This window comes from Atheta coriaria, unplaced genomic scaffold (assembly GCF_025399875.1).
Source record: "Atheta coriaria isolate IRGN ID8LTWV9N9 unplaced genomic scaffold, Caltech_Dcor_3.1 hic_scaffold_1_pilon, whole genome shotgun sequence".
NCBI lineage: Eukaryota > Metazoa > Arthropoda > Insecta > Coleoptera > Staphylinidae > Dalotia > Dalotia coriaria.
Genome location: NW_027045443.1, coordinates 112,963 through 136,961, shown reverse-complemented (window position 1 = coordinate 136,961; position 23,999 = coordinate 112,963). Strand labels below are relative to the sequence as shown.

At 43.4% G+C, this 23,999-nt stretch overlaps 1 protein-coding gene and 1 long non-coding RNA gene across 3 annotated transcripts; one reads left to right on the top strand and one right to left on the bottom strand.

The window, feature by feature from the left end:
- Positions 1-309: 309 nt before the first annotated feature.
- rho-5 (rhomboid-5) lies at positions 310-13,862 on the top strand. Of its 2 annotated transcripts, XM_065299802.1 has the most exons (10): positions 310-524; positions 1,878-2,041; positions 2,555-2,653; positions 3,878-6,049; positions 8,756-9,500; positions 9,560-10,345; positions 10,437-10,457; positions 10,536-10,624; positions 10,683-10,947; positions 11,014-13,862. In XM_065299802.1, exons 4-10 carry the CDS (start codon positions 3,909-3,911, stop codon positions 11,701-11,703), a joined length of 4,737 nt encoding a protein of 1,578 aa, XP_065155874.1. In that variant the 5' UTR covers positions 310-524; positions 1,878-2,041; positions 2,555-2,653; positions 3,878-3,908; the 3' UTR covers positions 11,704-13,862. The 2 variants fall into 2 exon arrangements, with proteins under 2 accessions (XP_065155874.1, XP_065155884.1); XM_065299812.1 differs by lacking the exon at positions 10,437-10,457.
- Positions 13,863-22,512: 8,650 nt separating this feature from the next.
- On the bottom strand, positions 22,513-23,428 carry LOC135804330 (uncharacterized). Its single transcript, XR_010551018.1, has 2 exons — positions 23,079-23,428; positions 22,513-22,627 (listed from the first exon to the last, which is right to left on the bottom strand). It is a non-coding gene; the product is annotated as an uncharacterized lncRNA (long non-coding RNA).
- Positions 23,429-23,999: the final 571 nt, after the last annotated feature.

Here is a 23,999-nt window from a genome sequence, read left to right as displayed (position 1 = left end):
CATGCTAAATTTTATCTTGAATTTTGTCTTTGGAGAAGCTATATGTTGAATTTATCAATTTATATAAATATTGGTGGGGGTATTTTAGAAGTGGTTGGCATTCTGTGTAAATTTCTGTGTTGTTTTGATCATTTTCTTCGTTTGGACTTAGAATTCTGAATATGGATCTGACACGGATGGTTCGTAAAGCTTGGGGACAAGGGTGTACGCCGCACATCGGCGGCGGCATGCCTCTCACTCTCGTCAGCAGGCCGTCTCCCTCGGCGGGGCGCGACTTACGTCCGGCTCGTATCGCGCCAGCAGCGCGCCGCCGATAGACGTTCGCACGCCGTCGTCGGGTACGCGATCCGGCCTGGCGTCCCGTCAACCGCCACAACGCGCCCTAATCGTGTGTGCATCCGCGTTTGCCAGCGTCAACTGCCGCCGCGAAACTCCCGCAATCGCCCGGAATCTTTACGACCACCGCCGCCTCCAACGCTCAACCCGAGTGGCCTCGCAACGGGCCGCCAAATTCATCGACGCAAGTATGGCCGTCGTCCGCCGCCGCGCGCCCGACCTAGTTGAGTGCGTGTTTTGCAACCCACTTTCGATACATTAGTGCCCCTCAACTGCACCACGGATGCCCACCCGCTCAAAATCAACTGCGAAACCTGTGCGGAAACACCGCCGGCCGCTAGGAGGGTGTTCTCCAGCGGGTAGGTGGGACGCCATTTTGGTCCGCGTCGTATACGTACAGTGGAGCGTTTGTGCCAACTTTACGAAACACAATAATCATCATCTCAACCCATTAGAATCCAGTGGAGATTTGTGCGCAGACTGGAAAGAATATCTCAGACAGTGTTTTCCCAAAAGGACTGAAGCCATTGTACCAATCGCCCAATGAAAAAAGGTTTTGCAAAAAATGGGTCATCCGATGGGAAAACTAGAGTTTGTGTTACAGTGCAGATGTTCAGTGAGTTTATGTGGCTAGGTGTGTTGTTCGGAATGAAAAACAACCCTTGGATAGGCATACAACAACAGTGAGGGTATAAAATTCAATTCCTAGTTGCAGTCCACCCACAATAAACATTAACTCACCAGGATAGAGGATAAAAGTCTAAACTAACAGAAAACTTTCCGCATTTACATTAAATTTCGACTTTTTTCAACCGGTCAACTTTGTTTTGATCAAACTTTAGACTTTTCACATAGAGCTAAAAAAAGATCAGGTTGTATACAACATTCGTTGAGGATAGAGCTAAAAGTTGCTACCGAATGCTCAATATTAATTATTTACGCGCATCATCCGCAGTCCAGAAACTTGGACGTTTCTAAATTTAGTTTCAAACTAGGAAAAGAGTGAAAGCTGTTTTGACCGGACAACAATTTTTGAAAAACCCTCATGCACGAAGTTTATTATTTAACACAGTTGCAAAAATTAACTTGAAACATTCCAAATTGTTTGGTAAAAGTTAATTTTTGAAATTGGATTATTTCTTGCGTTTCGTTTGCAAATTGGATGTATTTTCATATCATGCATGTTTCAGTAATTCGTCTAGTTGGATACTTTCTATTTTTTGTTTGGAAACTTGGACGGTAATGCATGTAAACAACAAAATTGGATTGTATTGTTTGCTTTCCACCTGGTTGCAGGAACAGTACATATCGGCGGCTATTTTTAGACCTTCTGCTACTCCATTAAATATTTGACAGCCACATTTCTGGTCTGTGCACAAAACTTCCATTTTCCGTTTTGCAAAACACAACAAGCAACGAGGGTGGCAGCCGGTGGGCAGCGGGGCAGTGACGCAAAACGCACATTCAACATTTTTGGGCAAACCTATTTCGGCGCGCGATACCAGCACCAATTTGGATATGTAAACGAAGTGGTTTTTCAGGAACTTGTGACCAGGGATAAACGCAGGTGCGTTCCCACATCGCACACCAGCCGCACACAGAGGATTACTGTATGAAAATAGTTAATAAAATTGCTTGTCGTGGAATCGACGCCTAAATAAATTGTGTTGCAAACAATCGGCTGTTCGGAACGTGAACAAAACAGGTGAGTGCCAATCGCAATCCGAGGAAATTCAATCAGCACGTCAATGCTGCATGTGAATTTAACAGTCAACAGCCGTTTTCCACGAAATCGAAAATTTTACTATTGTGCAATTCACGTGATTCACGCTCGTGATAAAATATTTCGATTCGTGGAAAATAGCAATCATTTTCATTACCCGAAATTCCGCGAGCAATTTATATGAAAATAATAAAAGCGCAACAGCGATGTTTTCCAATTTGTTGAGTTGAATTTATTATTTGTGTTCGCCTCGCTGACGTTTCTATTAAATTGCCGCTCTTTTCTGATCCTGCTTTATTTCTCCGCTGCTTGAGAACTCAAGTTTCATTTGGCGTTTTGTTTACGTCGCCGATTTTATAGATTTTCTTTAAAATTTTTTTTTTTATTTGAAACTTGCGGTATTTCTTGTTTACCTTTGAGGGTTATCGATGCATGAGCCCTGCGCCCACCCAATTAATTCTGACGAGCGTCTCGCTTGTTCTTCCTCTGTCGCAGGTGGACGCTCTGCTGGGATGCTTTAGGCGGGGTTGCGGGGGGCCGTCCCCCCTTCTAACCTGGCGCCGCCATCACGGATCACCACGGCGACCGGCACAGGTGAGCCCGTCTCCGGCGCGCAATCCCGATGCGATGTTGAACGCGATGTCATGTGCGATGCACACACAAATTGGCACAGCCTCATTGGTCCCTCGCAGAGTGCATATAAAAAATAAATAAATACGAGCGGATGACGCGGATGCGCACGGTCGGCGGAAATTGCGGCAAAGTTGGAAATAATTGCTCGGAAAAAGTGAGCAATTAAATATTTTCAAGCGCGATGTAGAAAAATGCCGCAGTTTACCCAGTTTGGCGGGTTGAAAAACGATCGCATCGATTTCATTTGACGCGCGCGTTTATTATTATTTTTTTTTTGAGTTGCTGGGAAAGTTCTAAACGTTCGCACGCGACATTAAATTAGGAAATGACGCGGATCCGCACGCGTTATATTTCGGCGCGTTTTTGGGGAAAGTTGAATTGCAGAGTGGAAAACATGAACATCCCAGACTATTGATTAGTCCGGCAGATACGGCGCCTGCTGCCGACAACAACGGAGCGAGCGTTCGCCGCGCGGCGTTGGTGCGGCGGCGGTGGAGGCGGCAGAGGGGCAAGCAGAGCGTGCTCGCCCCGCGGCCCGCTGCCCCCACCGGGTGTGCGACTCTAACACCGAACCGGCGACCTTAGCGAATGTGGCGCGAGGAAAACCCAAACGCAAAACGCGACTTATAAGATGACTCAAATGTCTCACACTGTGTTAAAAATCACAAAACAAAAAAAAAATTTCATTAGAAATTTAGAACGGCACTGTGTGACATAGGCAAATACAGTGGTAGTTACAATGTTTATCACATACTGTATACACTGAAATAAGGGGTTCAAAATGGTGAAAATCGATTTTCTTATCCTACATTCGCGCGGCGTTTGCTTCACCTTCTGTGGCGGTCTCGCGCGCTGTTCCGTCTCACATCTGCGTGCCGCCTCCACCGCGCGCCCCGCCGGCGATACCCACATAACCCAAATAACCAGCGCGCGCTCAACTGTCTGCTACACTTGCGTGACTGACTGAACCTGAAGCCGATTCCTGCACCACGCCGAGATAAATCTTTGATGAAGATGATGACGATAATGATAGTTGAGGGAATTTCACCGCGGCATTAAAAATCGATCCGTCGTATAGACACGAGGGTTTGGCCAATTTGGTACGCGCAGCATCGCATTAGGGTTCCTGTTGTTGTCCTGACAGACGGAGAGGGGCGGTTACTAATTACAGGATTGTTCTTGCAGATGTCTTGACAGCGGGCCCGGGGCCACCAGGATGCCTACGGACGACGACTATGGAAGGAGACAACAAATCACTCTGCAACAACAGCAACAACAGCAGCAGCAACAACAACAGCAAGCTGCGACGTGTCCTGCTGGCTGTCCTGCTGCTGGCGGTGGCAACGATACGCGCTATGCGTCCACCGCGCCCTCCTCGGGTGGGTCGGGTGCGGGCGAGAAGACGCTATTGTCGGCGGAGTTGTCGCGCTTCGCCGCCGAGCGATCGCATTCCGACCGGCTACCATCTGGTGAGCGGTACCATGGCGCCTCCGAACGCTATCCGCTGGGTGGCGTGCAGCAAGCGGCCATCTCTTCGGAAAGGCTACATTATTACGAACGCGGTTGTCAGAGGTACGCGGAGCGAGAACGCGAGCGTTACCAGGGTAGCGCGCACCTGGGGGCGGCTAGTGTCAGCACGAGCAGTGGCATGGGTTCGCTCGACCGTTACTATAGCGGTACCGCGGCGCAGTTGGAGCGCGATGCTCGTGAACGCTATGCGAGGACCGGCACGCCGACGGAACGGTACCTTGGTCTCGCCACCGACGAACGCAAGGAGCGATGCGGTAGTAGCACCTCCGACCGTTACACGCCTGATAAATACGACCGCCATGAGCGACATTCATCCGCGCAAAATGTCTGCTCCGACCGCTTTACCCCCACCGAACGCGAGCGTGACCGTGATCGGGACCGTGAAAGGGAACGCGACCGCAGCGAGCGCCGACGTGAGGAAGCCTACCACCATCACGGGTCCAAGACCCTCCCGCCCGAGATCTACAAGTACAACAAGGAACGTTCGGTTCCCGCTGGACGTTATCAGAGCGGAAGTGGCGTTGGCGGTGGCGGCGGGCACCACCAGAGCCGCGCCACTATGGAGCCGTACATGTCTTTCGCTGATCGCTTCCCGCCCATCCCGTGCCCCGAGCGTTTCGCCAGCGGAGGTGGCGGCTCCGCACCGCAGCAACAAGGCGACCTCAAATTCGCAACTACTCAAGTACCTTACATGGAACCGCCGTCGCCCGCGCCAGCCGGCGACCGCTTCATCCCGCCGCCGCCACTCTCGCCAACGCACACGCCCCCAAGCCCGGAGGCGTGCTACCCTTCACAACCGTTCCCCTCCCCGACGCCGCAGCAACCGGAGCAACCACGCTTCATCCCGCCGCCGCCGCTCTCGCCATCGCCCACCGACAGCTACGCCAAGACGCTGGACCGCTACGAGAAGGCCGCCAAGTACCACCACCAGCAGCACGGTCACCAGCTCGGACACCAGCACGCCGGCCACCAACACCAAGACGCCAGCCACCGCTACTCGTCGACGTCGCCCAATCCCGACCGGTATTATGGCCAGCATCGGGGATACTACGCCGCCGACCGCCTAACACCCAACTGTGAATCCGGCGGTGGGAGGTATGCGGAACCACGCTACGTACCACCAAACGCGCATATGCCTGTTGAGCGCTATGTCCCACAACTACCCCCACAACAACCAGTTGGTGAATATGGTGTGGGAGCTGGTGGGGGAGCCGGAGCCTACCATCAATTTTACCCTGGAGCTGGTACACCTCAGAAGTACCCCGCACAGGACCCCTATATGCGGCGTGATCTTGCATTCCATTACCGCCTCCCAGTGCCGTACCCGCAATACCAAACAGGGACAGGCACGCATTCTTCCCAGCGTTCTATGCGCTACGTAGGCACGCCTAGTCGCATGAAGTGTTGCGGGTACCAGGACGGGTACCAGCTGACGAAATCATCACCAGGCTCGTCCTCAAGCAGCTCAGTCACCAGCCACGGCAAGGATGGCAGTATGCAGGATATTCAGTGCCAAAGTTATCTCCCGGTTGGGGCGCAGCTACACCAGGAGAAGGGCATTCAGTGCAACAAGGACGTGCAGTGCTCCGGCATCAGCGTGGGTACACTGCGTGCAAAGGCCAACGGTGGCAGCGCCCAGTGTCGCCATGGGCTGTGTGCATCGCCCAGCGTGGAGTACATGGGCGCATCAGGCGGTCGACTGGTGAGCGCCACGCCGCCCCCACGTGGTAGCATTGGTTCCGGCGATGGGTCCGTCTGTAGTGATCCCTGCTGCGGACGGAAAGCCACCGGTCAGCCAACGCAAGGATCCCTCACCGTTGCTATTTGGTAAGAGAAAAAACTCATCAAAAATCCATCCTTACGCGGCGCGTGCTAAACTATGCCGTGTTTAGTTTATTGATTAATGCGTAGGTGTGGCGACTCCCGCGCGACGGAATGCACGCACCGGTTTTTCGCTCGCGTCGCCCGCTTAGTTTTTCGATGCCGGCGGGGATAATGCAGGGCATTTAATTAAAAAACAACATGCGCGTATATCCAGGGCACGCGCAGCATCCAGCGCATGAACGTCGAGTAAAAGGAAACCGCAAAAATAATTTACCGATGAATAATTAAAATCGGAATTGGAAATTCCGTAGAAAACTCGTAATGTGGTCTTTATTGTTGCCTTGGGGGTATTTTTCTCCTGAAATCGATAAGATACACGCAATTTCACTAAAAAATACATAACCAACTCCTTCGATTCAATCTTTTCGATCAACTAGTTATAGTTTCTATATTTTTTCCATTATATGGAAGTTTACACGAAGGTGAACAGGTATACCAAGCAAATATAGTAGATAAACTGAACGTGAGTCAGTTTACTACTGCGCAATGCGCATCTGACTTACCGGCTCTCCCCACTGACGCAACACATGCGCTGAATTCACTGCGACGCTCGGGACGCGACTTGGTTAGTCGAAAATTATCTCTGTATGGGCTTAGTATGCTTTTATTTGTTGACGCGCGTTGTCACGTATTCGAAATGAACGAAATTTCATATTCGTCGCTTCCAGAGTGTTCAAATTAAGTTAGTTGTGAAGATGAAGCGTGAAAATACAGATGACAATCCAGAGAACAATTGACAATCACGCGATAATTGACTTATCTTCAATTATCACGTATAGAAGAGAAAACATCAATGACATCTTGTCAAAATGGAGCTACAAGATTTGTAAGTGACTAGTGAATTCTTGCGTTGCTTAGATAACCGCATTCTTGAAACTATTAAACGTAAACAAATACTCGTTGAGTATGTACACAGTGTAGCATAACCTCAGTATAGACTTAAGTTGTGTTGAAGCAGATGCGTTCCATGCTTAAGTCGGTTGATGTGGGCGTGAGTCATTCGCGGTCACTTGCACTTGAGTGATTAGTTTTTTTTTTCTACCAGAAATGTTTCGCAAATACTCGTTGTTGATTAATTTCGTAACACTCAAGATAAATGAGTTATCTGTGTAAAAATGAAACAGTGTTAGTAAACAGTTAGCGTCTGGAAACTAGAAAAGCGAAATTAGTCGGCTCGGGACGTTTTCATTCATCATAAAACAATTCGAAACTTAGCGCCCGGATTGACTGAGCGCGCCGCATGGAAATTTCGGTAACTGGCGGCGGCGGCGGCCGTAAATCATGCGCCACGCGAGCGACATGCGTTTTGCGTTCGCTCCGGCGGCGTTCTTTGTGTGTGTGCGAGGCGCAATTTTCCGCGGCGCGCTGCTCCGAATTAATTCCGCACAATTAACTGCGTTCGCGCTTAATATACTTTCAAAAGTTGTGCGCGCACAAGAAATTCGTTTGAAAACATTTCAGCCGCGGCGAATGAATATGTTTGCGTGTTTCCTGCCACTCGCACCATAAAAAAATCAACCTGCCTGCGCTGGAAATTGTTAAAATATGATTAGCTATCGCGCGGAAATCTGCGCAATTAAATTGTTGCCCAATTAGACCAGCCAGAATTATTTTAATGCTAAAAGCAAAGTACATGTTTGGGGTCAAACCCAACATTCATGTCTGATGACGCCGGTGTGGGGTAGGAAGCTGTGGATCGCAAATCGTGAATCGCGAATCTGCCGCTTCGGGAAGCGGCAACCACGCCGCCGCCCCCGCACGCCGGCGGACTGCAGGAGTTTTCAGGCACAGTTGTGGGTCATTACATTATTGATCGTGCCCGCGGGGGCGGTGGGCGGCGAGTGGCAGAAGTGGAACGCGAGGAGCGTTGCGCGCGCGTACTGCCCGCCGCCCCCACTACATGGCTCTACTTGCGCCCGCATGAATTCTGTATAGGTCATAATTTTAATTAACCGTGTGCACGAGTTTCGCTTTGGGGAAAAATTCCGACGAAAAACTAGCAAATATGTCAACGACCCAAGTTTTTCAGCCAACTTTTAAATTTCATCGTTTGTTTGAGGCAAATTAGAGCAAATAATGTCTTTATTTTATGATTAAAGGGAACACAGCGCTGCTAGAAGCTTTCTCGCGCTTTATTCCGCGTTAATTAAAAGTAATTAGCGCGCGTGGAGTTGTCTAGACGGTTTCTTCTTACACTTTGCGCTTCTTACTTAATACTTTGTGCGTTGCCCTTCGTGCTGTGCACATTCCATCCTGTTAAATCATTATCATTAACACGCTGTCTATGTGTTCCTTGATAAAACAATTTTGCGCCAACGCTAGTCCCGCACCGCAGTTAATTCATATTTCATAATATATTTGCTGTGGAAATTTAACCTGCTGACTTACATCGCGTTGGGGCAAAAAGAAATAAGCGCTTGAGACCGCAGCGGCTGGTCGCAAGGTTAAAGTTATTAGTTTCCTTGTTGCGTCCGGGCGGGTGATCGCGTGCCGCCCGCCGTCGTCGCCCGCCCCCACGCCGCGCGCCAACTAACCAACTAACGCAATGTTGAAGTCAATAACATAATTCTGAAAACGCCCACACCCTGCATCCACAACCGGTTACAATAACTGGAGTATATTTGATGGTATTCCATTCTATTCTTGTAGGAGAGCACCCACATCACAATCCAGCAGCCAGACCTCACAGTCCACTTCAACGCAACATGCAGGAGGTGCTCAGCAGAAACTCCAGACACCCTCGCCGGCTGGTACAACGCACAACTCCAGCGAACATCTCCAGGGTCAGCTTGATGAGGCGTCCGCTGCGATGGTGGGCAGCATGCAGCGCGCCGCCTCCCCGAAACCATCTCCGGGCCACCGGGCGGTTTCGCTGCCTTCTGCTTCGCATGACCCACCGCAACAATCACCCGCCGAACGGGCGCCTCCCAGCCGCCCTATCAACTATTCGCAGAGTGAGCGTATTACGCGTGAGCGTCCCCGACTTATGCGGAACCATTCCCGCAAGGAGGTCATCAAGAACTACATCAAACGCGAGACAGCGACCTTTTTTGGTGTTTGCGAGGATAATACCAGTGTGCAGGAGCGACGATGGTTGGAAAGGCGTAAGAGGATGGCCACACGTACCTACAGCGCGTTGAAAGATGAGAGCGAGTTACCAGAACGCTTGAGGAAGAGGTACCGGTCAGCGGCGGCTGATATGCATCGAAATGCACCCAGCTCGATGGCACAGGCACCGATGGATGTACGTCCTGATGTGCTGCCGGGTCCCAGCGATGTGACTGATGCAAATGTTGGAGGTGTTGGTGGTATGCCCATGAGATTGGATGAGGATGTCCGCGCGAAGGATTCGGTTGCCCGGATGACTTGGGATGGGTTGTCCTATGTTGTAACGGTGGGTTTTGCTCTCTTTTTTTGATTTGTAATGGTTTTATTTGTAATTGTGATTGACAGACCCTGACGCGGCACCAGCAACGTGATCGCCCCACGCAGACCTCACGAAGTTACCCGCCTGATGTCCCACCAGCGCGCCTACCTCCCGAAGAGAGTATTTTCTTTGGTCGACCGCATAGCGGCGCAACACCTGCTAGTAGTCCCGACGCTATCGACCGAGGTTCTAGTGAGGAGGTGCCATTGCGACACCCACCATTCCGCAGCAGCCACGTTGGGTGGCGGCGCGATCCGCATCATATCTCGCGTGCCGAGCAGGCGCGCCCCAGTGTCGGCGGGTCGCGGATCAGCCTCGCCGTGCTGGACCGTGCGTTGGACAACTCCGATCGCCGGCAGTACGGCATGGGTTGGGTGGGTAAGATGTTTGGCAGGTCGATGCGGAAGACGATTGCCGCCGACTCGAAAGTGCGAGCTCAACTTGACGATATGGAGGACTACCGGCCGATGTTCACCTACTGGGTGACCACCGTGCAGATCCTCGTGATGGTCATTTCAATCATCTGCTATGGAATTGGTCCGTTCGGGTTGGACATGCAGGCGCGCTCCGGGCAGGTGCTGGTGACATCCCTCTCTCTACAGCAGGTGGATTTTCGTGAACCAGCCAATTTCTGGTTTGGTCCGCGTGCAGCTGACCTCATCCATCTGGGAGCTAAGTTTTCACCGTGTATGAGGGTGGATAACAAAATCATGCAGCAGATTGAGAAGACGCGGGCGAAGGAGCGGGAGACGGCATGTTGCATACGGAACGACGATTCGGGTTGTGTGCAATCTTCACAGGCGGATTGTTCGGTAAGTACCTCAAGACCCAGATTTTCCGATCCTTGAACCTCTCATGAACTAACACTCATTGCTCTAATGTACATTGCTGCTATTGATAAAGATACGTGGATTGAGGCCATCGGTATGTATACCTACTGTCTTTTCTTATTTTGTAACACCTTGCAACCACCTGGTACCCATATTATCCCTCTGATTATAGAAAACCATCTCAACGTGGAAGAAGTGGTCAGCAGGCGAATCAGGCCCGGGTGGTCGGATCTCTGGTTCCGTGTGCGGCTTGGACCCAAAGTATGTATTACCATTATTATTTGATGGTAATACCCTCTGAAATGTTACCTTTGTGCAGATTTTGCGATGCGCCAGCAAGTGTTCATCCGTACGAATGGCCGGACGACATCACCAAGTGGCCCATTTGTAGAAAGACCAACACACAATCGTCCATTCAGAAGCGCGGACCGGGTACCCGCGACCGCCTCGCTGAGCACATGGTCTGTGAAGTGATCGGACACCCCTGCTGTATCGGCATCCATGGTCAATGTCGCATCACGACCCGCGAGTACTGCGATTTCGTCGAGGGAAAGTTTCACGAAGAAGCCAATTTGTGTTCTCAAGTAAGGACCCCTTAGACCCAACACCCAAAGGTGGGCCAACATGGTGACATATGGTTGTGTTTGTAGGTCTCCTGCTTAAACGACGTGTGTGGAATGATCCCGTTCTACTTCTTCGAGATACCCGACCAGTTCTACCGCCTGTGGACGTCGCTCTTTCTACACGCCGGGGTCTTGCAGTTGGTGATCACGTTCTTCATCCAGTACTTCTTGATGCGTGACCTGGAGAAGCTCACCGGCAGCCTGCGGATCGGCATCATCTACATCGGCAGTGGCGTGGCCGGAAATCTGGCCAGCGCCATCTTCGTACCGTACCGCGCCGACGTGGGCCCATCTGGTTCCCAGTTCGGTCTGCTGGCGTGCCTCATCGTGGAGGTGTTGAATGCGTGGCCCATGCTGCGTCATCCCAATCAGGCACTCTGCAAGCTGCTCACCATCACGCTGGCGCTCTTTGCGCTCGGCTTGCTGCCATGGGTGGACAACTACGCACACCTCTTCGGCTTCGTCTTCGGCTTCCTGCTGTCGTACGCCCTGATGCCGTTCGTGGCGTTCGGCAGCTACGACCGCCACAAGAAGATCCTGCTGGTGTGGGTGTGCCTGCTGTCGGCGCTCTTCCTCTTCACCTGCCTCGTGCTGCTCTTCTACGTGTTCCCCGTCTACGACTGCAAGCTGTGCTCGTACTTCAACTGCCTGCCGCTGACGCCCGACTTCTGTGCGTCGCAGAACATCAACTTCATGCGCGAGGAGCCCGTGGTATGACACACGGCCACGCGGTTGTTGGCCGTCGCCGCCGCGCCCGCCCACGCCCACGCCCGCCTGCGCTCCGGCGCGCGGACGCGGCCCCGGGAGCGAAACCATTGGCGGAATTTTTGCAATTATTCACTTAATCGACGTACTAATTACTAAATGATAATGGGTAAGCATTTATATACATAATAATTATTAATTACTTAATTTAATAACAAGTAAACCAAGATGATAATGAGGATAAACAATTGTGTGCGTGTACGATTTGTAAACATGGTTAATGTGAGCTAACTACTAAATGTTATTAAACGATCACGAGCGCGATTGGCGGCGGCCCTTCGCAGCACGATGCCACAACACAACAAAAATGGACAGCTGTTATATAAAACAATGTGATAAAAAGACGATATCTGTACTTAATTATTATACATACATATATATTAATTACTTAATTAATTACAAACAAATACTTAATTAATTAAACGTTAATTATTATTAAAATTATTACGAGTCATTATGGCGGAGGAATCCAACACGGACACGGAAGAGTACCGTAGGGTAGCAATGTGTAATGCTAGCCGATCCGAACTTCTGGGCGAAATCGAGGCGAATCACCACCACACTACCATCACCACCATCACACGCAGCAATAGCGATCGCGAAGTCGCAGAGAATTGATGTTCAACGTGCAATCGAAACTTTTCATTAATTACTTATCAATTTACCGACCGGTAAGCTAATACGCAGCCATACGCAGGGAGGACCCGACGGATCTATGACTCGATGTACTCACACGAACACACACACAAATTAAGCGTAACGAAACCAAAAAAAAAAAGTGTTAAAGTGTAAACCATGGAATTACCCGAAATGTCGTCACCTGCTCCTCCTGCCGCCCGTACACGCGCGCCACCACACGCCCTCCCCCTTAACCCACCACCCATTCAGGCCGGTGTTCCAGGACCTTAGGGCCTTGCTTTCTTCTGATTACAGCAGGAAGCTGGGCCCTAAGGGCGTGCAATCTGTCCGGCCGGCTCTCGCTCGCTCGCCCCGATTCACACACTTGTAAAACTTTGAATTTTTAACCGTAATCATGTAAGAATTCATAAAATAAATATTGTAAATTTATTGCAATCGAAACAAACATGTAAAATAACGTAATAATGCAAACGTAACAAAACTTTAAAAAAAAAGCAAATGATTGAAATTTGTTTCTGTTGTTCTGATCATTGTTATAAATATTTCTTGTAATACAGCGCAGAGTAACAAATGAGGGACGCGTATGTTTAGTTCTTGTTTTGAGAACGTTCGAGATGCGATGCTACCTGATGCAACGTTGTATTGATTAAGAATAATGTACATCACATCATTTTGAGATTTGTGTCGACATTTACCGAAAGCGATGAGCGGAAAATTGATTATTATGATTATTATTACGATAACGACTATAAATATATTAATATATAAATAAATGATGACGTTTGTTATTAAGACATATAAATAAAAGTATTGATAAAGATACCGATTGAAGGAGAGCGATGAAATTGCTAAAATCACAAAAAAAAATCTTACTTTGTATTTGTAAATGGTTATTATCTGATTACTTATTGAACAAGATACTTGTAATTAACTTACTTTTTGGACTGAATATAGGAGTTTAAATATCATCATGCAAAACACACGAATAACAAGCAAAAGCCACCAAGAAACTTACAAACTGTACACGATAACAAGTGCAATGCTCATTCGGTTGCCCAAGCAACATGCGCATCAAATTTTTGATTACGACCGGATTACGAAACGATTGAAGATGGGAGAACAAACTAGACGTGAACAAAAAAAACATGAATTAACAAGAACATCAGGTGTTACTATTATATATAAATAAATACAAATATATATACTCTATAAGACCAAGCCTTAAACATACATGATACATAATTATATACATATATGATGATGATAATTATGTTGAGAGGAAAACAAACAAAAAAAAAACTTAAAAACAAATTGCGAGCACGCAAGCGATGCAAACCTGCAACAAAGCGCAAACGAGAACAAACAAAAACGCGAAAAATGCAAAATGATAATGAGATATATGAATTTGACATTGAATGAATGATATGGGTGATGATGAATAATGAATAAAATAAAATTACTTCTGCACATAATACTACATTGTTTCATTTAAACTTTTTTTTATCGTATATCATTTTCGGGTCGAAATTCAAATTTGAACATCACGCTTCACCTAGGTTTGACTTATTGAATTTGTGTATAAAATGCTACTCATTTTGACTGGGTGGTGCATGAATACTGTCGTGTACGTGTGTCACACGGACACTCCATCTAAGTGCGTGACCACTCACTGCCTCATAGACAATTTTGCACTGACTCACATGCGCGCCACACCGTTTGAAACACTTTGTACCTGCTTGAGGTACCGTATAGAGTTCTCAGATGACGCGACGGTTCAGGTTTATCGTGAAATATTCCAACGAGTGCATTTTGTTTTGTTGCATCGGTGCGATAACAACGAGCACACATTCCACACTTTCGGCTTGTGTTATTCTTTCATACAAGTTCGGCAAATCGCAATATATTTGATTAAAAAACGTGTTTGGTCTTCTACTAGTTACATATCGCGTGTGTTGACTTTGTGTTTCTAAAGTTTGCGTATTTAGTTTATTCAGTGTTTGTTTGTGAGTCCGTTACCACCAAGCGACGGCCGGCGATATCTTGTGAACGCCATTAATTGAAATATTAATTGATTGTGCGAAACAGTATTACATATTTGTCATCAGCCGATGAACATGGACAAATACCTGGTAAATATTGTCATTCTTATCATTATTATGCGTATCTAAATTTGAGTTTAGTTCTACGTCTCTAGTTTTTTTTGCTATAACCCGCGAACGCGGTGTCACAGTAAATTCGAAATTACGTTCCCTGGTGCAGAATTTAATTCCGTATCTCCCAGTATTAAAATTAATTGCCAAAAAATTTCGTAACGCGAGTTATATTGATAGTTGTGTGTATACGCACTTGTACTCGTTGCGCTAGGAATTGTAGTTTTTTTGCTATAACCCGCGAACGCGGTGTCACAGTAAATTCGAAATTATGTTCCCTGATGCAGAATTTAATTCCGTATCTCCCAGTATTAAAATTAATAGCCAAAAAATTTCGTAACGCGAGTTATATTGATAGTTGTGTGTATACGCACTTGTACTCGTTGCGCTAGGAATTGTAGTTTTTTTGCTATAACCCGCGAACGCGGTGTGTGCGAAATGAGCAAGGGCTTATTTTCTAGGTGTTTTCTAGGTAACTATAAGTTACAATGTTTCTTAATATTTCTTTATTAGAATATTTATATACGTAACTTAAAATTAGAATACATAACACTTAGAGAACTTGCCGACATTTTTAAACAAAGCTTGTTACCAGCATGGTATATACAAGGATCTACATGTACATCAAGTTCAAATAAGAAAACACAATAATACTAATAAATGTTACCAAATTTTCACAGAATATCAGGAAAATATTATACAGAGTGTTACAAACTGAAAAGTATAATATTTAAAACGAAAATTCACGTTCAAGTAGGAACACATATCACTACCACTTTTCTCGTGACATCCCGGGAAATTATTCTACAGGGTGTTACAAAAACATCGACAATATTTTAAGAAATATCTAGTGTTAGTGAATAACATACATCGTAATTACTTGTTACCTGACATGGAAGAAAATTAATATACAAGGTGTTGTAAAAGGAAATCATAATTTTAAAAATACAACTCCTAATAATAAGTATGGCCTATTTTTACTATATAATGAGGAAAAAAAATTAATACAGGGTGATGCAAAAGAAAAACTAAAATTCAAGTTGGGAAACTGCCGAATACAATAACCAGGATAACAAAAATTTTTCGCGTGAAACAAATACAGGGTCGTACATAAAGAAAACAACCATAAAGAAAATTAAATGTTCAAGAACGCAAACCCTGAATAATGACTAACTTTTATCATTTATCACGTGACAACATGGAAAACTAACATACAGGGTGTTACAAAAAGAAAAACAATAACATTTTAAGATATATACCAAAGTTCAGGAGGGCATTCTTCCAAACACTACAAATATGTCCAATTTTAAACGTGGATAAAGAAAGACAAACATACAGGGGTGGTATAAATAAAATCATAGATCAAGAAGAGACATATTTAAAAATGACAAAAGCAGGTAATTTTACATGGATGTAAAAGGAAAACCAAAATACAGGGTGTCCCAAAAAGAAAATTGAAAATTCAAGTGGAAAACAAGCTCTTATTAAAAAAATTACAGAGTTTTAAAGAAAGGACAAAAACTACTTTTAAAAACATATCCAAAGATCAAAAATGAACAGAACAAAAACTAAAAAAGATAATCTATTTTCTTAGGCACGATGTTACACAAAGGAAACAATTTATAATAAAATTTATATATATATATATATAAAGATGGTAAGTTCTATTGTAAAAGCATTGGAAATTATCAAGTAGATAACACATAATTAACTATAAATGTGTTTTTTACTAATTTATTATAATTTTAAAAAGTGCCAGGTAAACGATCCGACGGATCATCATAAATATAAACTAAATCGCGCTACTTAATACATGCTTAATATCAATAAATACTTGGACAATTGTCGAAGAAATATGAATATTTTAACAAATGACAGATTGTAGTGATCGTCCATAAGTGTTTTGCGTAATGAAAACAAATATTCAAGCTCTGATGGAAAGATTTCATTACCATATTTGGCTGGAGAGGACTAGTGACACAATCCGCGTTGGAGACGACAATTATCCGATTAATTTTACTTACACGGTAGCATTTTGTATTTGCTAATTGAGGATCAGCAGGTCCTATTCTAAAATTGATTTCAGTTAATTTCACAGGCAAAGAACAATCACCGACGGCCGACAAAACCTAACACGCGCACAAGTGAACCGTCGATTACTCCGCGATTGATTGATTTAACGCACGCACCTGCAAAACATGGTTAACACGCGATTCCGGTATATGCCATCAATATAAATAATTATTATAGGAAGAAACAAAACTAGTCGCGATAAATGCACGCGTCTCAATCTGTGTCCGAAATAAAACTGCATGTGCACAGCCGACGGCGACAACACGCGGCCACTATCAGGTGTGCGATGCGTTAGCACAATGTGACCATGAACGCAATTCAAAGAGATGTTTATTTACAAATATTAATAAACCCAGGCTGCCATAAAGGATTGAATAAATAAAAATATAATGTAAAGAGTAATATGAACAGAAAACCACTAGATATCAAAGCAAAAGCTAAAATTTCAGGAAAAAACACCGAAAATTTACAAACATCGACGATTTTAGAGTGACATCACTGGAAATGTAACCTGCGAATAAAATTATTTTTAATTACCTGAATTATTTAATTACCTCACCAGTATTTTTGGCCTAGGAGTTCAAAAGACAATTACCGAAACAGAAAAAACTTCAATTGCCAAGAACAACAGAATCATAATAGAATATAGAGAAAAAAAAGAAAATGTTCCAAAAGGTTATCTCCCTTTGTCCATTTTCGATATAAACTTGTTTCGACCCTGCTTATTTCCCAATTTTAATAGTTTATCTGATAAAGAATTTTCCATAGCTTCATAATCAGCAATTCGTTTATCTCTATCTCTTTTAGTTTATGAGATATTTGAATTTATAGCAATAAAAATCGAGGAAAATGTGAAAAAGTATCAAGCACCCCCACCTTGGCAATTTTTTCTTAAGAATTAAAATTTCATCATCTCAGATTTCCGTTTTAACTATCCTATCTGATAGAAAATAGTCCGTAGATTAAGATGCTGCGATCAGATCTTAATTATCTCTTTTAGTTTACGAGATATTCGCGTTTGAATAAAATGGGCAAAAATTGAGAAATGTCACTTTTTAGCACTTTTAGTCGCGATTTTCGACCTTTTACTGTGGGAAATATAATTATTTTATATTTTTATCTGATAAAGAATTTTCCAATCTTGCATAATCAGTAAATTGTTGGTTGCTATCTCTTTTGGTTTAAGAGATATGAATTATCAAAAATCGTCGAAAAAAAGTATCAAGCACCCCCCCTTGGCAATTTTTTCTTAAGAATGAAAATTTCATCTCTCCAATTTCCGTTTTAACTATCCTATCTGATAGAAAATAGTCCGTAGATTAAGACGCTGCGATCAGATCTTATTTATCTCTTTTAGTTTACGAGATATTCACAATTGAATTTCGCACTAACTAGTTAACTAGTTTCGCGTTTTTCTAGATTTTACCTCATTATAGGAGTAATATTGTATCCATCATTCATTAATTGCACTAGCATGAACTACAAATCATAAATTAGAAGTGTATTAGTTTTGAACACAATTCTGTTACCTGCGTTTCTGTATAAAAACTTTTTATCGCATGTATTCCGTACATCGTTCTCTCGCACCGCATCTACTTGCTGCATGCAGCAGTTTAGTTTAGATCGTAGGTATCCGTGTCTATTGCTATTGGCGCACAAAGTCACGTGTGATAAGGTTTGCACACCTCTTGTATTTACACGCGCGACAGCAGGCTGCCTTATCATATCGTCAGCTGTGGTGTGTGTATATTAGGCATGCCTTAGCATTTTCGGTTATGCTACGGCCAGTTCCGTGCCGGTCTCTGGTTCCTTCGGGCTTGTCTCTCGCGGCTTATATCATTCTTAGAGTTTGATTAATTATTCGGCGTTGTATTTGATTGATAATCGTGTAAATTTTCACCGCTGCGGTTTTATCGTGTGCAGTTGCCGTTGTCGGTCCCTTCATTTTTCCGTCATGTTGATTTATTCATCATTAGATAATCCATTGGTTATCTCTAGGTAACTTTTAACTGAATAACATAGATTATTAGTTTTCTTTTGATGTGTGAATATAATATTAATAAAATTTATGAAATGATTTAACTTGTGTTTTATTTTATTTATAGTACCTTTCGGGTCTTGGATTCCGACAGGTTCCGCTTTGGTAAGTTAATATTTTAACTATGTTTTTCGTTTATATTTGCGCGTCACATTTTTTTTATTGCAATGGCATAAGATAGTCGCGTACCATGCTGATACATCAAAGAATTAAACTTTTGATTTTCCGGCTATTCTGTTCATTATTTGTAATGGAAAATTAATTTTCTGTTTTTCTCAATCTTAGGACATTCCAAATTCAATTAATTCTTTTCCTATGCTGAGAAATATTGAAAGTAAAAGTAGATTTCGTGTATGTCGGTTATTTCAACATTGTGATATTTTAGTTTGGTCTTTTCATCTACGAGTTTATCAGTACGTTTGTGTATAAACAACTTTTTTTGTTCGACTGACGCGTATTATCGCTTCGTACCAGCCTTGTACCTGACTAAGCAAAGCGCACACGGCAGTCGTTTCACCGCGTGGTCCGCGAACGTGTCTCTCTAATCGCCATGCGTTTTGAGGTTTTAATTGGATTAATCGTCGGATACTTTTTTGACCATCAGCAAAATATTCGCAATGGGCATGTGTGCCTGATTTGTTTAATGATTTGTCACGTTTGGAGTCTCCTTAAATAAGAAATAAGTGTCCATCAATCTGTGCGTGTGTTTTCAGGTGATAGAATATATTCCAGGATATAAAATCCCCTCATCAATGCATAGGTAGGTGTGTAATTAAATTTTTTACGGAAACTTACGCCGGTTTAACTTAAATTGAATTTTCTATTTGAGTGATATGAAATTTGCATGTATCATCTTGCGAATAAAAACACATGGTATGTAGCATTTTTACCAGAATTCTTAGTTCCGTTTCCGAAAATAACATGGATGATTTAATTACTACAAATACTGTTTTACAAAAGTATCTGAAGATTATTATTATTGGCAATATTCATATGGTCGACCACGCTCACTTTGCCGTCGGCCGTCGGCTCGGCCGTCTTTTCGCAGAACACGTGAATGTTTTTATTTGCACTCCTTAGCATAATTAAATTAAGAAGTTTCTTGTTGAGCTAGTAAAATTTTACACGTTTTCGTTTTCATAGTCTCTGTACGTCTTAACATTTACAAAAATGAACAATAGTTATTTTTATCCTCTCTAACAATTGTATTGCTACGCGCCGTCGCTTGCCGTCAGCTGATTTGAATGTTTTCCGCAGGATATTCTATCAATTTATGATGATGCTTTACCCGTCGGTTACTTTATGCAGTTGATGCATCAATTAATAAATATACATTCTCAATATATTAAAATATTGTTGTTTATTTGTAAATTTCCCTCTTCATGTTGTGAATATTAACTCCCTTTGTAGTTTCTAAAGTTTTCTTTATGTAACACCATGTATATTAGTTTTCCTAACACTACGTAGAAAATCGCCGGTATTTGTGAGTTTTGTGGGCTCTTTGTTTCAACTAGAGATTTTCTTTCTTAAACACCCTGTATATTCATTTATCTTTGTGTCCGTGAAAATTTTGCTTTAACTGTTGTTTTTAGAGTTTTCCTCATTGCCCTTTAAATTTTCTTTTTGTGACACCCTGTATATTAGTTTCCCGGAGCCTCGGGTGAAAAACGAATGATATTTGAAGTGTTAAAATGTTTTTCTGTTTTCATAGTAAATTTTTCATTTGTAACACCCTGTATATTTGTTTCCATTTTCAACCCCGTAGAAAATAAGCCATTTGCTAATTTCATTATTACGGTAGAACTGTACGAAGTGGTACTTGCTTATATGTGCGCGGCTTAGCAGGTCGTAAGTCCGGTTTCAATATGGCGAAATCATAAGTTTTATTTACTTTTCCCGCAGTATCGTTTCTGCAAGAAGGCTATTGAAAAATAAGTCACATTGTATAGGTATTTAAAGCGGACTAAAAGACAAAACGTCCGTGTTAAGTCAAGCTCCCATTGCCTAATTGCACTATTGTGAAAAAAAAAAAACAAAAAATATTTCTTCACAATATTAATGTAATCTGAACTGCACATCACAATTTTGAATGTTTAACTAAGACTATATAAAAGTTTCATTCGAATATTGCAAGATATTCGACACTTATCTTCTAATTTGCGTGGACGTAAAATTAGATCAGCGGAAACTCAAAATAAAATATTGGCGTATCTCAATGATACACGCACCGATTTGCATGATTTTTCGGGGGTGGCACTGGGGCCAGAACGGAGGTAGGAACGCCGTTTACGCGTTACTCGTAACTATTGTTTCGTGGATATATGGGTGACTCCCATTACCCGCTGACTCCCATTACCCTACTCTCCCCTACACATTAATACATAAGACTATACAGCAAAGTCATATACACAATAAAAGATGCATTCAAGTTCTACATACAGAATTACATAACACAAACAGCAATCAAGGAAATGGGCTCAAGAGGATGACACGCACAAACAAATCTAGGATTACGCACTGTTGCTTTGAAGCTTCTCTAACAGACTACCGCTGCTGAAAATTCTGTTACTCAGCCTTGAAGTATGCTCGAATAGGTGAATTAAAATAAAGAAAGTCACCCAGTTTACCGTTCTATCACGTCTTTCTCGAAGAAGAATGTCATTGTTCCTATCCATTGTCCTAATAATATCACAACAAACATTGCAAGAAGTAGCAGGTTCATGCTATCCGTATCTCGCGAGCGTGCAGTGTAAATACTCGTAAGTTGATAACACACGGCCATCTTATATATATTAATACGCACAAGGAATGAAAAGAAAATTAACGTTATTGTATATTCGACACCCGATTATCTACTAATAAAACACGAAACACGTGAGTAACAACTAAATCCAGTCGATGGACAATCGAATTCAACGCGATTTACCGAATTGCAAACTAAAAATAAATCGATAACATCCGCGAGAAACACGCCCGACCCGACCAACGACCGGCACAAAACTGTGCTGATCACACCGCGCAGCGCAATCAACGACGGCACGCGACCGCACACGATTATACGAGTACTCTGCGCACGCCGCAATACAACGCGCACTAAATAGTGCAAATGCAACAAACAAGGTCGCATGCTGCATAAGCAACTTTTGATATGCGCCTAGAAAATTTGTTTAATGCCATTTCGCGTGCAAAATATCATACGAATTATCACCTATGCAAGATCGCGTGCAAAGCCGAACAAATACAAACATTTCACGAGAAAGGGTGATAAAAATCACCCTTTTATGCAAGTTTTCGTGGGTTGTACGTCGAATTCTGGCAAAAAACAAATACAACCCGACGAAGAATTTAATTCCGCATCTCTAGACGTCGCGATGACGTTTGTAAGCCGCCTAAATCGCGCGCAAACACAAAAAATACAAACATTTCACGAGAAAGGGTGATAAAAATCACCCTTTTATGCAAGTTTTCGCGGGTTGTACGTCGAAATGACGTTTTAAGCCGCCTAGATCGCTCGCAAACACAAAAAAAATACAAACATTTCACGAGAAAGGGTGATTTTTTCATGCGAATTATCACTTTTACCGCTGGCCTCGTAAAGTACCCTGAATCGAGTCACTTCTACCGCTAACAAATACAACCCGACGGAGAATTTACTCTAAACACCCCGCTCGAGTTTGTGTGACGCTCAGCTCGCGTTCAATGATTAAAATGATGCACCATTTTACCACCACGTGGGGATAAGTACAAAACAAACACTTAGTTACACATACCACATACCAGTATTTCACTCGTTGCAACACTCAGGACTAAGGTTGAAGATGATAAAATCTGTGAAATAAATGACATTGTTAAGGGGAAATGCGGGAAGGGGTGTCAATATTTATTTTATTTTAAATCGGGAGTCGACCGACGAAGCGAATCAAATTCGCATTCTAATTTAGCTCGTGATTCGGGCATCGGAACTCGAAGGCAATTGCTAAAACAGAGAAGAGAACGATAGTTAGAACATTGAGTGCAAGTAATAATAAAATAAGGCAGACACAAAACATGCAATAAAACTTCTCGGCGAAGTGTAAAATATGATATAAATGCGACTCGAAACTTGTTTATACACAAACAAATACTGATAAGCAATAGGAATTCCGCCGAGGAATCGCATAAAAAAGTTTCAAAACAATCGGCGAAAATATGTATTGTCACGTTGCATATTAAAACTATATGGCCGGTTGCCACGGTCCTTATTAGGTCGCACGAACTAAAGGTAAATCACATTTAAATACAGTAATAATAGATATGGTTAGATAAGCATGTTCACAATAATAACAAGGTAAGATTTCGTTTTAATCCGACGTAAACAACGACTTCCGGAACAATGCATGCATGAATGGGTGAATTAAACATGGAAAGGAAAATAGTTTCCACTTTACCTTGCTTTCTTGGCGTCTACGCAAAACATTGTCCATATTTCCGAGGCAAAATACCACACACAATGACAATCACAGATAGACCGCAATTAAATGAAATAATATCACAATACAAAACAAGTTAATAGCACGCGGCCATCTTGCTTTATGCCCAAAGAACGCAAAGAAAATTAATGATTTTGTATATTCAACATCCGATTATCTACTAATAAATACTAAACACATTAGCAACAACTAAATGCAGGCGATGGACGATCGAAATGAACGCGATTTACAGAATTCAAAATTCAAAATAAAACGATAACAGCCGCGAGAAACACGTCCGACACAACCAACGACAGACACAAAACTGCATCGAGCTCACCGCGCAGACGCCGCAATACAACGCGCACTATTTGCAAACAAACAAGGTCGCATGCTGCATAAGCAACTTTTGATATGTGCCTAGAAAATTTGTTTAATGCCATTTCGCGAGCAAAATATCATACGAATTATCACCTATGCAAGATCGCGAGCAAAGCCGAACAAATACAAACATTTCACGAGAAAGGGTGATAAAATCACCCTTTTATACAAATTTTCGCGGGTTGTACGTCGAATTCTGGCAACAAACAAATACAACCCGACGAAGAATTTAATTCCGCATCTCTAGACGTCGCGATGACGTTTGTAAGCCGCCAAGATCGCGCGCAAACACAAAAAAATACAAACATTTCACGAGAAAGGGTGATTTTTTCATGCGAATTATTACTTTACCGCTGGCCTCGTAAAGTACCCTGAATCGAGTCACTTCTACCGCTAACAAATACAACCCGACGGAGAATTTACTCTAAACACCCCGCTCGAGTTTGTGTGACGCTCAGCTCGCGTTCAATGATTAAAATGATGCACCATTTTACCACCACGTGGGGATAAGTACAAAAC

Coding starts and splice junctions, on each gene's coding strand:
- rho-5 (XM_065299802.1), top strand. CDS start 3,909: ATGCCTACGGACGACGACTATGGAAGGAGACAACAAATCACTCTGCAA. Junction 9,501..9,559: donor GGTTGTCCTATGTTGTAACG/GTGGGTTTTGCT, acceptor TGTGATTGACAG/ACCCTGACGCGGCACCAGCA. Junction 10,948..11,013: donor AAGCCAATTTGTGTTCTCAA/GTAAGGACCCCT, acceptor TTGTGTTTGTAG/GTCTCCTGCTTAAACGACGT.